The 13895-nt window shown below is 37.4% G+C and overlaps 1 protein-coding gene across 1 annotated transcript in view; it reads right to left on the bottom strand.

Moving 5' to 3' along the window:
- The window catches only part of LOC145981486 (chitin deacetylase 8-like), a 47295-nt gene that overhangs the window by 14260 nt on the left and 19140 nt on the right, over positions 1-13895 (bottom strand). Inside the window, exons 2-5 of the mRNA XM_083114716.1 lie at positions 11484-11680; positions 9090-9357; positions 5956-6071; positions 3303-3443 (exon numbers count right to left, since the gene is read on the bottom strand). Of these exons, the coding sequence (XP_082970842.1) occupies positions 3303-3443; positions 5956-6071; positions 9090-9357; positions 11484-11680 (722 nt within the window). The remainder of the gene's footprint in view (positions 1-3302; positions 3444-5955; positions 6072-9089; positions 9358-11483; positions 11681-13895) is intronic.

Below are 13895 nucleotides of genomic sequence, written 5' to 3' on the forward strand. Positions count from 1 at the left end.
TTGTGTCTGAAATTGCATTTGAATATACCGGTACAGTTTCTGTTACGTGGGGCTGTGTAAATTTTGTGCCATTTGGTTTCTTATATTGTACAAACAATTTGAGGAAGAGCTTATAAGAGCCATTTTGTGCATTGAGAATTGCCTGTAGATCAGAATTTATATTGTTCAAGAAATTCTCAATGCCGCATCTTGGCTCTGATACAAACCGGTAATCCCTAAGTTGGGCATTAAAACTGCTACGGATAGGTGCATGGCGTAGCTGTTTTGCTGCTCTGGTATTAACAGGTGCTTCGTGCCTTCTTTTCTGAGCAGATGTGGATGGTTGAGAGGGCAATGCAGAGCAAGTATCTTTATGTTTATATGTGAAATATTCCATGTTATATTTTCTATTGCATTTGGGGCAAATTTTTGTGGGAGTTTTGTATTTGTCCGGATTACAAATTTTTTGATGTCTGGCCCAATTAGAGCTAAATATATTTTTATTGCATTGATTACAATATTTTTGATTCGGCATTTTTGTTGTTGTTTATTATATACAATTTCCTGGGTTTCAATTCAAAACTTTATACTGGATAAAAAATATCAGTTGGGTTCAGCACTGTGATTTGTATGTGCGTGTATGTGTGTAGGTGTGTATACACTTAATATTTCTGGCTTTGGTATTTATATAAAATTTCCTGGGATTCAAATGTAAAACCAATAGCCCACAAGTGGAAAATCATTCACACTGACCCGGCGCAAATACCTGCACGAACATGCATATCTTGAATAGCAATAACCTTGTTATGTATAACAGGCTGGGACAAATATAAGCTTGACTCTAAATATGAGTGGATTACAACAAATAGCAGATTTTATATTGTTCAATATGAATTTAAACCAGTAAGTATGAGAAGCACTGTATCAACACGTCTGTTCCCCTCAGTCAGTCTCACATAACTGGCTGATGCAATATTCAGGAATTTCTGTAAATACTCGCGCTGAGGAAAAAAATCAATACTACCGTCTCGGGAATTCCACACACTGACGCAGAGGGGGAAGGAACATGCAAACACAGACCAATTCTAGAGGTAGGCTCTGCATATTGCATTGTTTTAATATTAGATAATCAAATTGAATGGTATCCAATTGAACTTAAACCTGAAGTAAATATGTATAAGTGGGTATGGATACAAGTTTATAGACAAACTGATGCAATTTTTGTAAATCTGCTTGAGGAGAGTTAATACTTTCCGAATTACAAAACTCTTTGGGTTAGGCAGGTGCTACACTTAAACAAATGAACATGTTGAGCAAGTTTTAAGTATAAACAAATCAATCTAAGAGAGCTCTTCGTTTCTGAAAAATTCCCGAGGGCATTTTTACAAAAATCTTGAATTAGACAAGATTCCACACTTGCCCAAAAACTCATATGCTCATGTTAAGCAAGTTTTAAGTGTAGCAAAGCTGCTTGAGGGGATGCTCTTCCTTTCTCGCGCTGTCCATAGCACAAAACCCACTACTCAACCTGAATTCGTAGAAGTTGGCAACCTGACTACCGTTGTGATGGCATCGTGACTTCTTTGAAGATGTCAAAAATGAGCCTAGTTTTCTCCCTTCATCCTAGGACCAGGTGTAGGGAATTAGTCCAGGTTTTGACTCAGCACACGCCACTGATATCCATATTAAAGTGTTCACAAAAAACGTGCTGGTTGGTTAGATTGACGTTAAGTTTGAACTTGAATAGAAATATGAAGTTTTCTCTATTATTAGTTCGATAGCTCTTTTGGTGTATGAGTTTAGGCTTTCTCAGAATATAAACATACTGTTTCTAAATTACGAGCAAAGATTTATGTACTAGGTTAGAACCAGTGTTTTAAGGTTCTGAGAACTGCAAAGTAATATGTAGTAACATATACAAATTTGCTTACCCAAAAAACCCTAACCCCAAAATGAAATCACAACTACGCCACTGAGTGGACATCCCTCCCCCTAAAAGCTTAATTCGCACAGTGAAAATAAAAGATTAACAACATCAAACAGAACACGCGAAAGGGGGAACAAAAAGAAAATTGAGGCAGATGGAATGATACTGATGATTGTAGGACTGTGGACATTAGAAGACAGAGAAAAAACAGTATACCTAAGAAGGATTGAAAGTGTATACCACAGGTCATTAAAATCATAACACCATTAAGCCTTGTTTCCATGATATGAAAAAACTCAATATGCTGACCAAGGCATAAATTTATTTTATTATAAAACAAACTAAACGTAACGTTTCAACCTTCTAGCAAGGTCTTCTTCAGACTCTGCACCAAGTACAAATGTAACAAGGTACAAAACAGGACGATATACATACACAAACATTACTCCCCTCCAGACTATTAGAAAGTTGTTCTGGAACAATCTAGCAGGTGGCATTCCCTTGTCCACTGTACTTTCACCTGAAAAGCTAAACATATTTTCTTCCATCTAGAAGGTGTTAGAAACAGTGGAAAGGAGAAGAGAGAAAGAGGAAAGAAGAAGGAAGAAGAATGAGGGAAAAAGAGCGTGAGATAAAGAGTCCAACCACATTCTAGATGGAAGAAAATATGTTTAGCCTTTCAGGTGAAAGTGGGAAATGTGATAAAGATTGTCTTTTTACATTGAGAGTGTGTAAGCAATGCTCAATAAATTTGTAATTTTCACAAATAAATTTGGTTATTATTAAAATTTATGAGTTGAGGATATTCTTTTCCCCTTTGATATTGTTCAATTAAAGTTTTAGGTGAGTAATATGGTATTAAATGGAGTAAATTAATGAGGTATTATGATTGATTGATTTAGTTTATTTTACTTTGCGTTTTGTGCCTCTTCGCTAATTTGCGAAGATGGGGATGAGTGATGACATTGATGAATGGACATTCACAAACAACCAAGCCCGAGCGGGATTCGAACCCGGGACCCTTGGCGTAGCAGCGTGATGATGTATTATGAAATTTTAGTGTATCCCACGGAATATCAGCTGATAAATGTGCCCTTTTATGCATTCCTTTGTGTATCCTGACACAGCAACGAGTGCATCATTTGCAGTCTATGCACGTTTATGTGTTATTGGAGTCAACATATAGTGTCAATTTACACGTTTTGGGATCTGCTCCATCCCTCTGTAGTCATTCCTGCATGGCAAGGTCTATGTGTTGCTTGTATTGATCTAAGAAACACTACACCGAAGGGCGAAGACATCATTTCTGTTGCAGTGTATGTGTGGGTTATGTCGTGATTTGGTGTGGATTAATTGACCAAATGCATTGTTGTACAGAATACGAATTTGCACTTACTTGCTGTAGGCTTGTAGATGAACACTGCTCTTCTCGAACCATCCACCTCGCAGGAAAACACCAAAAGGCGCTTTGTTGCTCTTATAATGCCTGAGGAAATTCTCTTTGAACAGTTCCAAGATGCCGTCGGCGTCCTTAGGCCTGCAGTAACAAATTGACAAATTAGTAAATCAGTTACATTCAAGAAGACACCAAAATTTAAGTACTTATCAAAAGATACTTATGTAAATATGCCGCTAAATAAATGCAAAATGATTAGGTTCAGAATTTTCGTAACCCAATTCTTTTCAAAATTTGCCAAATAAAATGTGCATTTATAACCCAAAATGTACAGATGGCCACAAAGTTCCGTTACTTCTACATAAATAATAACTAGCATATATTTTCTTTCTAATTCGAATCATATAAACTAATAGATGTCTGTGCTTCATTTAATTACACTATTGATGAACATGTTATTGCTACTTGTTCCATGTTTTTTTCATGTCAACAATTAAAAACAATACAAGCACTGAACGAACCAGGAAAAGTACAGCGAGATCCATGAGTATTCCCGTGCAAATTGTCCACCGCCATGTTCGTGCACATTAATTGACCCATTACGAGCTTCAAGAATTGAAAGAAAACTCAAAACAAGCTGTTGACAACTTGTGCACAAGCATACATAAGAATCCATCGCTTAAAAACATTATTTATTTATTTATGCTTTGTACTTCTACAGAGGATTGAACCTCCAATTACAGAAGGCGTACACTGTGTTTGATTAATACAATAGAAATTACATGGAAATATACAAACACATATTCATTCATTCACGTACAATACATATAATATACAACATACAACATACGTAACACATGAGATATACATATATACACTTATCTATGTACATTTAGGCAAAAGGTTTATACGTAATTCACAAGTATTGCATACTGTAAATGGTAACATTTATATTAAACAATCTATATTCTATCAGAGTTTCGTTTTCTATAGCAATGAATCTATTATTCTTTTATATCTGTCAAATGGAAGTGAAAAATCTACACATTGGCTGTTTCCAACAAGGATGTTGTAACTTTGACACATTCTATTTATTGGTGAGTTTCTATATTTCTGAGTTTTTGAAATTTTAGAAGTTAGAATATTTCTATTAGGCAGATTATTGTTTTCTTATATTGAATTGAATTTGACCGAGAAAGGAGCTGTTGTCTAAAACACCATTAATTGTTTTATACAAGTACAGCTGTTCTAATGTTTTCCTCCTATTACTAACATATAGGACGTAGGAGAAAATTAATGAAAATAGTCATGGACAAGTTGCCGAACAATACTAGCGGATCCGACTGTACATGGCTGCTAGGTTTGGCCTTCATGGCTAAAAGAAGATTTGATTTGATTTTGTTTGAAGTTCACTTTATGCCCAGACGGCTAATCGGGACTGGACCTACAGTTTAATGTGGGATTCGAACCACTTGTACCTCCAGCGCGTACCGAACCCGGGACCCCTTAAGCTAAAAGAAGAAAAACCATAAACAGATATATTCTGTTACAGACCTTTCTATATCGTGCTGAAATGCATGCGTATGATTCGGACCTCCGCCCAGCTTTCAATAAAATATGTTATTTTTTCACTGTCTGTTTTTTATCTTGTTCTGCTAATATTAACCTGAATATACATGTCCCTTACACAAAACTAGCAAGTGTCATTATTAGGGCTAGGAAATTTATGACCTAAAAGTCACCAAAATATGCAAAATAAAATATGCTCTTATGACCTAAGATAGTACAAAATATGCACTATAATTTGAAAAATATGCCCTTATAACTGGACTGTTTCAAACATAAGTATCTAAATGCTGAGATATTTTCACATTCGTACTATCTTTAGTTCACTTTATGGGCCCTAAGTTGCAATCCGAAATTAATACTTTCTGTAAATTCTTAAACGAAAATGAAAAAGATTTTGCTGCAGTAAAAAAAAAAAAAAAAAAAAAAAAAAGTGTGAACCTGGGGGTAAGAACAAATCCACTTTGAAAATGACTTGAAAAAGCGAAAATATGCTGAATATGACCGAAAATCCATCAAAATATGCTCTATCATGCAGAAAATCCTAAAATATCCCAAAATATGACCTTAAGAAGTTTAGTTTCTTCATAATATGAATTTCTACATATTTAGGGAACACATCACCCTTAACAAAATAATATGCTAACTCATGAAGATCCTAGTCCTAGTCATTATAACTGTTACATTTCTTAGTAAATAAATTGAAACATTATTGTATTTTCATATTGTGAGAGCCTAACAAAACAATGGGTTGCACTATTATAATTTTATATAATAAATAACATATTAGTTTTCAGTTTGCAATAGCCAAAACAGTTGGTTGCATTAGGAGAAATATACAATAATCATTGTATTTCCTCTTAGTAACATTAACATCACTGGCGTACGAAAGGGAGAGCTGATGGGGGCTACAGCCTTAGAAAAAAAATTGAAAATATCAAATGTAGAATTCCAGTTCCCTCCCCTGTCAATAAAAATCCTACGTACGCTAGTGATTAACTTGCAAGAAGTTACGTGCAGATCCTTGTTCTAGAAGTACGAAAAACACATTTTGAAGTATGTAAACACAAAATGCAATAGTACTTACATCTTGCAGCTATCTACAGTGGCACAAGACATGTTGTCGGCACCTTTCCATACAACTATAGGGAAGACCCAGGCACCTTCTATCGTTCCATTAGGGCATTTGCCAATCAGACAATCCTGTAAAGATATTCGTTATCATGAAATACAAACTTTCAAATGGTTGCATACACGTTCCAGTGTTAAACAATTAGGATATAGCTTCTGTAAGACAGGATCAGATAATTCCATGTAGCATATACATAAGTCACTGTCGAATGTAAGAGTTGTCCGGAAAGTAAGGTACATTTAGTCATTATTTAAGCTAGAGCGAAATTGCATCAAGTAAATATTCTTCTACCGTGATACTGTTTTTACTTAGTCCTTCGTTAAGTGAAAAATTCTATGTATATATATATAAATCAGTGCCGTATACTGGGTTCAAAACTTGGGCTATCTCATCATATTATAGTATTCGAATGGACAAATATTTACGGGGGGAAGGCCTTTTTCGATCATCATTGGAAAGTGGTGTTCTTGGCCCAGAGGGGAATTTCTCTGTCATAAAAGCAACGCCTTTTTTTCTAATAGTTTCGCTCCAAAATTCCCCATTGTTGGGAAGATGCCACGCTGGTAACAATGAGTTCGAAACAATAACGGCATCATAGAAGCAAGACTGCCAAGTTCAACTCACACAGTCCCCTGCGGATTTCAAAGAAAGCGGGCAATATTGCCAACTCCTAAGAAATAAGTGTACCAACTCCTGAAATGCAATCAGCTTCTTATTGAAATGAACAATTTTATGCACATTTTTCGACAGATTTTTTCTTCTCTTCCGAGCCTGGGCTTTGCAGGTAGCCGAGATAGCCTGGAATATACACCTCTGAAGAAATATGTTTTATAAGTTATACTTCGAAGAAACTGTACAGAAACTAAATTTCAAATGAGAGGAATAATTTATCAATACATACATATAACTACTTATTGACAAAATTTTGACCTGCTAGTGTTGCCAGCTACAGAGATATGTCCCTAAAATGACACTTTTTTACTCAACCCACAAAATCGCCAGTCATAAACCCATCAAATGCTACAAATAACCAATATTGGTCTAATTATGACCCTTCAATAATTTCTTATATATATATATATTTCTCATTCAAAAATTCATTCCTGGAAAAATTTTAACAATGCATTCCGCCAGTTATTAATTTATATAATGTTCTGTATCAAGCCCCCCCCCCAGAGATTTCTGGAAAGAGTAAATGTAATTCGAATGGTGAAATTGTATCGATATTTTATAACAAAAAAATATTGTTTTCTGCAAGTATTATTATTATTATTATTATCATTATTATTATCGTTATTATTATTTTACAGTAGTACCCTTCGGAATGTAAAAACATGGATTAGAGGTACCCGGAAGGACAGTAGATTAAATGGTCTCTGGCTCTGATTGATATGTGCATTGTGAAAAAGTACAAAAAGACAAACAAAAATTTTCGTTCATCAATAAAGTGATAGGCTAAAGTGCGCGTCAAATCTCCTGCATATGGCCTTGAACTGCTGAACAGCACCAGCGAATCACAAACGTGCGGCGTTGCCTAGTTTCATGACAAGGCGTTTCGCTCAACCACACTGTCTCTTTTCCGTGTGAGATTTCGACATGGCACCGCTGCAGTGCGCTGCTATTGGCTATCGCTATATGCAGGAGATTTGACGCGCACTCTAGATGCTTATTGAAAGGAAGCAAAGCGAATCCAGTTTCTATCTAAATAGTAGATTCGAGTCTGAACTTGTATACACCGCCAAAGTATTTTCTATCCAATTTCAATTCTATGTAGTAGTAGTAACTAATAATAATAATAATAATAATAATAATAAATGTTTCTATGACTCTGCCTCCCCTGAGAAAAAATCCTGCGGGCGCCCTTGTTCTGTATGGAATGAACTGATAATGTTAAGAGGGAGAGGGACAATTTCCTCTAGGTCCTTCTCTCTTCGGCAGCTGCCGATCACTGTTGCCAGCTTCTTCCTTTTGGAGCCAGATCTGGCTCTTTCGTGAAGTCGTTTGGCTGTGAACTGTGGCACCCGCCCCCTGCCCCACTATGATGGCACCAGTGGCTCCGGCTTACATAGACAACTTCTGTCATAAGTATATATCTTGCACGTGACGTGATATTGTTATATTGGCTACGTCGCCCCACTCTCTCTTATCTCCCCAGCTACTTTTTCTTTAAAGCACCTTGGCTGACGTGAAGAGGACGTAATATTGTTATCCGGGAATACCTTGTTTTCGATTTCATACGACCATCACTGGATTATTGATATGGGTGATGCCGCCAGATCTAGACGGTGAAAACTGAGAACAAATTGCCATCACTTTAAAGCTAACGGTAAAGACAGCGCCCCCTCACCCACACCCATTTGACACCTAAAATTACCCCAGCAGGCACTTTATCCAGTTTCGTAAATCTAGCTCCTTGCAAGTTTTTACTCAGTTTACGGTGAAATTTAGCTGTTTTATATGCACCACGTTTGGTAACACTGCCAGGATGGCCGCAGGAGGCAAGGAGAAATACATTGCTCTTATGGAAGTATTATTTTATTTGTTCTCTTTGGAATATCAAACTTCCGATGGCATAGAAAAATATATCAACGGAAAAAGGACAGACCGAAGTAGTAATTAACAGACGGAAATGTCGAAACTCCCATTTGATTAGCCGTAACTTTAAGTTGAGGTTGATTCCCCATAAGGAATACATGGGTTTCTGAAAATTCTTATTCATCATATTTTTCAAACATCTTATCTATCTTAATAATCAACTTTAAAAAACACTTTCACTTGCAACATGTGGAGAAATTCATACTCTATTGAACACCAGTTTCTTTCCTCAGTAGCACTGTCCATTCGGACGATATTGAAATAAATGCACACCTGGTGCGAAATTGTCCCTCAATGGACGAGGCTTTATAATGCAGAAACCCAGGTGTAAATATCTCTTAAGGTTTTCATGATATAAATTTTCAAATTTGGGTTGCGCGACTTTTGAAACACACTGTAGAATATGTCACTAACATAAAGGCGGGCTGTAAAATTCACCTAAGAACCAACGACGAAAACAGTTAAATTAAACAGCACTGCCGAGAAATAAATACCTGTTTGCTTGGATAATCCAAAGTGTATGGCCAAAGAGGCGGGTTAATGAATTTTTGGGTTGGCCAGGAGCAGTCGTAGAGGAATTCGTTGTCCCTCAGGAGCTGGTAATAGTGGCTGCCAGGCAACTGGAGGAATGGAAAACGAGCGCCAACAATATCCTCCTCCGGGATGTGGGCCAGGTGGTTGATCTGCTTCCTCTGCCATGCGAATTCCCTCTTCAGTGTCTCGTAAGACGCGGCGTTCCAGTATTCCTGGTCTGCAACATGTCTGAAAGCGAAGGAAAGGAATATACTCATTTAACGTGTCTTTCCATTTCGCCAAATGATCCAGAGGCAGGTGCGTCGCTTGATAATGTTCGCATGAGCACGTGAACACTCGTGTATATGTCTTAAATTACGTACATATTAAATGCACACACACACACACACATACGTATATTTATTCCAAAGAATACTATGCTTGATGTACGAGTATATCCACACAATTTACTCTGACACGACTTCTTTCACGTCTGATAACTTCTCTAGATAGTTGGTAACACTGACTCGTACGGTGTTCCACAGAGGGCGTTGAACACAATTGCTGTGCGTGTTGCATAGAGCTGACAGCTAAGAGCCTGTTGGCCACTATACCCCGAACATGTTCACTTCACTGTGCGAACACTGATGCAAGAACAATACTTCTAACGTTCGGCACCAGAGTGCAGCATGTAGAAGGCATGTCTAGGGGGACTCGAAAAGGCCTGTGCTACATAGTTGCAAACTTTAGCGACAATTCGCTAAACCTGGCGGATCTTAAGGGGGAGAGGGACAATTTCCCCTAGGTCCTTCTTGCATTACTTCAAATATAGCGTGATTTTGGGGGGAAATTGTTGAAAACAAATTGAACTGTTATTCTCACTTTTTCAATTGAAGATGAAGTTACAAGGGAGAGGAGTAAATCTGCATTCAGTACAAAAATATTATTGTGAACACCCGTATGCGAACCGCACGCGACGCCACTGCCCAGAGGCTCAATATTCCAGATTTTTTAAGATACAGGAAAGATGAAACTAAAATGCAGGGTTGTTAAAGGTCCAGGAATTTTAAATAAATTCAATTCCGGTCCAGGAGAGAAAATCAGCGAGCGTAAATGGGTTCTGGACCGTAAGGATCATTTTTATCTGAAAAGTATTTCAATTCGGTACAGGAATCTTTCCTCCGGATGAACCTTTTTTCGGATGACTTTAAATCCGGTTCAAGTTCCTATTGAAATGAAACAATAAGCACCTTGGACCGAATTTAAATTGTGCGAGGAAAGAGGTTCCGGTCCTACAGCGGAAACCAATAGAACCCATTAGAATTTATGAGTTCCTGCACCTTCAACAATCATGCTAAGAAGAAAGGCAATAGAACAGAAAGGAAAATGAGCAAAAAAGATTGATTGATTGAGCTGGGTTTTATGTCCACTTTATGCACAGATAGGCTAATCAGGACTGGACTTACAGTTTAAGGTAGGATCCGAACCACTGTGCCTCTACCGGGTATCGAACCCGGGACACCTTGATTACATGGCGAGGACGTTACCACTAAGCGATCGGGGAGGGACAGATGTACTGTAGTAAGTACTAAGTCTCCGCTCCTTACAGCAAGAATTGATGATAAAATGTTGCTCATTGCATGTTGCATTTTCAAAATAATTTTCTACATAAAGGTTTTTCATGCCACAAGCATGGTCGTTGATTGCAGTTCATCATCTAAGCTAGTGGGCTTTTATAATGCCATGATTTGTTTGTGAAATATGTACCACAGAGAGCGAAAATAAATTGAAGAAGAAAAATAGCGTGATGATCTAAATGTGGGCTATGATGAGGTGTAATGCTGAGATCACATTCTCAACAAATATTTGGATGTTTTTGTTAATTTCGATTTTTCCCATTCAGCGTGATTTTCAAAACAAAAGATTATTCATAAATATGAATTTTGTAATGTTATAGCTATAAATGAATATTCTTTTAAATTTTAATTGCTTCTTGTGATATTGCCACTAGTAGCCCATATTTAGACCACAATTTTGAAATACATCATTTTACCATTTATTGGAAATGGCTTTTTTTTTTTAAAAAAAAAAAGGGAGACCTTCTATACTTTAGCATGCTATTACATTTAAGTATATATTTCATAGATATGCATTTTAAAGGCAGGTGCTTGATATATTAATATTTTTCCTCCGAAAATGACAAAATCAAAAGGGGGGCCCATATTTAGACCTTTTCCTCTACTGTTTATGGAAAATATAAGTATTTTCTTGCATCAAAACAAAAATTAGGCTTTTCCTTGAAGTATACTTTAACAATACTACCAACATAAAAAATTAATGGTAAATTAGTTTATTCTACGTAGTACAATACTTACGTGATCGAGTGCACCCCTATCTCATGTCCCTTGCGGTGAAGTTCGTTCACCTTGGAGTAATCTGTGTAATCGTGGGACACAAAGAAAGTTGCGCTGATTGGACATCCGTTGGGGTTAGTCCTTCCTGATAGGATCTTGGAGAAGTACGAGCCATACAAATGCGATGATAAAGCTCCATCGAACGTCAACAACACAATCTGGAAGATGAAAGAAGAACTTTAGATACTTTCAATGACATGTTGTAGTTTCTCCAGGAGCAACTGCGAACCTTCTGGCACTGTTGCCAAGATTTCGAAAAAAAAAGAAAAAAGGAGCGCAGTGGGGTGATTGTTGGGACACGAGCGTGTCCAGAAGAAGGTTTTAGGTGGCTTCATGAATTTCTGTTACAACCTTTTACTTTTACGATGTGAATGGGAAAAAACGGTTTCTACAAAGGTTGTTTACTTTTGTAAGGGGAATAAAAATATTAGACAAATAACTTAGGTTTCCATCTTGAAAATCTGAGTGGCCTTCAAGTGACCTTGAAAATGGCCCCCTACTAAAACAAACATAATGGCATTCCCTTTCCCCCTTAAAGACAATTAACTTTTATTTGACAGATTTCTTTCCAAAACGCTTCGATTGTAAAATATTTCGACTTATGAACTTAAATAGTCCACCCTGTATATAAAAGATGAATATACACACACACACACACACACACACACACACACATATATATATATATATATATATATATATATATATATATATATATATATATATATATATATATATGTAGAAGATGGGAGAGGGCCTACATATCGACCATGATTGCAACCACACCTCCAGGCCTGAACAAGGCCACCCATTAACGCCCCTCATCCCCTATACTCACCCTCACCACCACCTTTTCCCAACCCTCCCCCCACCACTCACAGTTTTCGACAAGCCAGGCGAAAGAACCATTTTTTTTGTACTGTCAACACTTTCTTCTTCTTCGGGACCTGGCAACACTGCAGGTTATGCTTACTCTTCCCTCTAGTCACTTAGTTATACAACGTCTCTCTACTCCTGAAGATGTGACATACCATCACGAAAATTTGAATTTTTTCTTTGTCCGGTGAGTGTTTCCTCTCTCCTCTTTCACTTTATATATATATATACAGGGTGTTTCCGGGCTGATGATACAAACTTTCAGGGATGATGGGGAAGGGCACGTGTATCAATTTGAGATAAGGAACCCTGGTCCAGAAACTCGGTGGATAAAGATGTAATACTTCTATTACCTTCACGAGTTTCACAAGCTGCTGCATTCACAACAGTTGTTCAAAGTGGCGTCCCCCAGCTTCGCTGCAGGCATGACATCGTCGCACAAAGTTCTGGCGTACCCGTTGGAACAACCCCGGGGTCGTTCGAACAATGTCACAGGCAGCGAGAATTCTTGCCAGGAGATCCTCTTCAGTCTACGGGTACGCCTGAACTTTGTGCGGCGTTGTCATGCCTTCAGCGATGCTGGGCATGGTAATAAAAGTATTACATCTTCATACACCGATTTTCGCTTATAACTTTCGACTAAGTCGTTTCCGGACCATGGTTTCTTATCTCAAATTTATATATATATATATAAAGAGAGAGAGATAGAGAGCAAGAAGGAGAAACCTGGTCTTATAAAACACTCAGTAAAAGCCAATGAACTAATGGTCATGCTTTAGTAATGTCGTGGCCTTGTAATCAAGGAGTTCCGGGTTCGATACCCAATGGAGGCACATAGAGGTTCAGATCCCACTTTTAACTGTAAATCCAGTTCCAATTAGCTTACCTGCGTATAAAAATGGACTTGTAAAACAAAAACTCAAACTCATGCTGTAGTAATAGTGTTATTATTTTTTAAGTATTTCGATGGATTTGAACGCCAAAATTCCTTGGTACGTCCTTGAGTTGAAATGATTTTCGGTAACTTGTTTCCATCTTTTCATTGTCAGAAACTTGCATGTCTCTCTGCTCCCAAACACAGATGACAAAGACCAACGTAACGAACCTTTTCTTTTGTCCGCCAATGCAGGACAGAAACTTACCACTATTGCTTGATTGATTGATTGATTTGATGTTTAAGTCCACTTCATGCACAGTAAGGCTAATCGGGACTGGACCTACAGTTGAAAGTAGGATCTGAACCACTATTTGCCTCCACCGGTTTACCACTACTGCATCGATGATTTTCAGCACGTTGCGATACCAGAAATGAATGCCATTTTATCTTGACGTCATGCAAACAGAGAATAATATGTGTGCAGTATATGGTTACAAATTGAATTGGAAACATTTCTTTCGGTTTTCACTCGATCGAAAATCATAACCTTGTGTACTTAAACCATAGGTGAAGGAAAATAAAATACATTTCAGCTTTCGAATCCCCAGATAATCGTATGT

Source organism: Lepisma saccharinum, chromosome 29, assembly GCF_977018435.1.
Source record: "Lepisma saccharinum chromosome 29, izLepSacc3.1, whole genome shotgun sequence".
Classification (NCBI taxonomy): Eukaryota; Metazoa; Arthropoda; class Insecta; order Zygentoma; family Lepismatidae; genus Lepisma; species Lepisma saccharinum.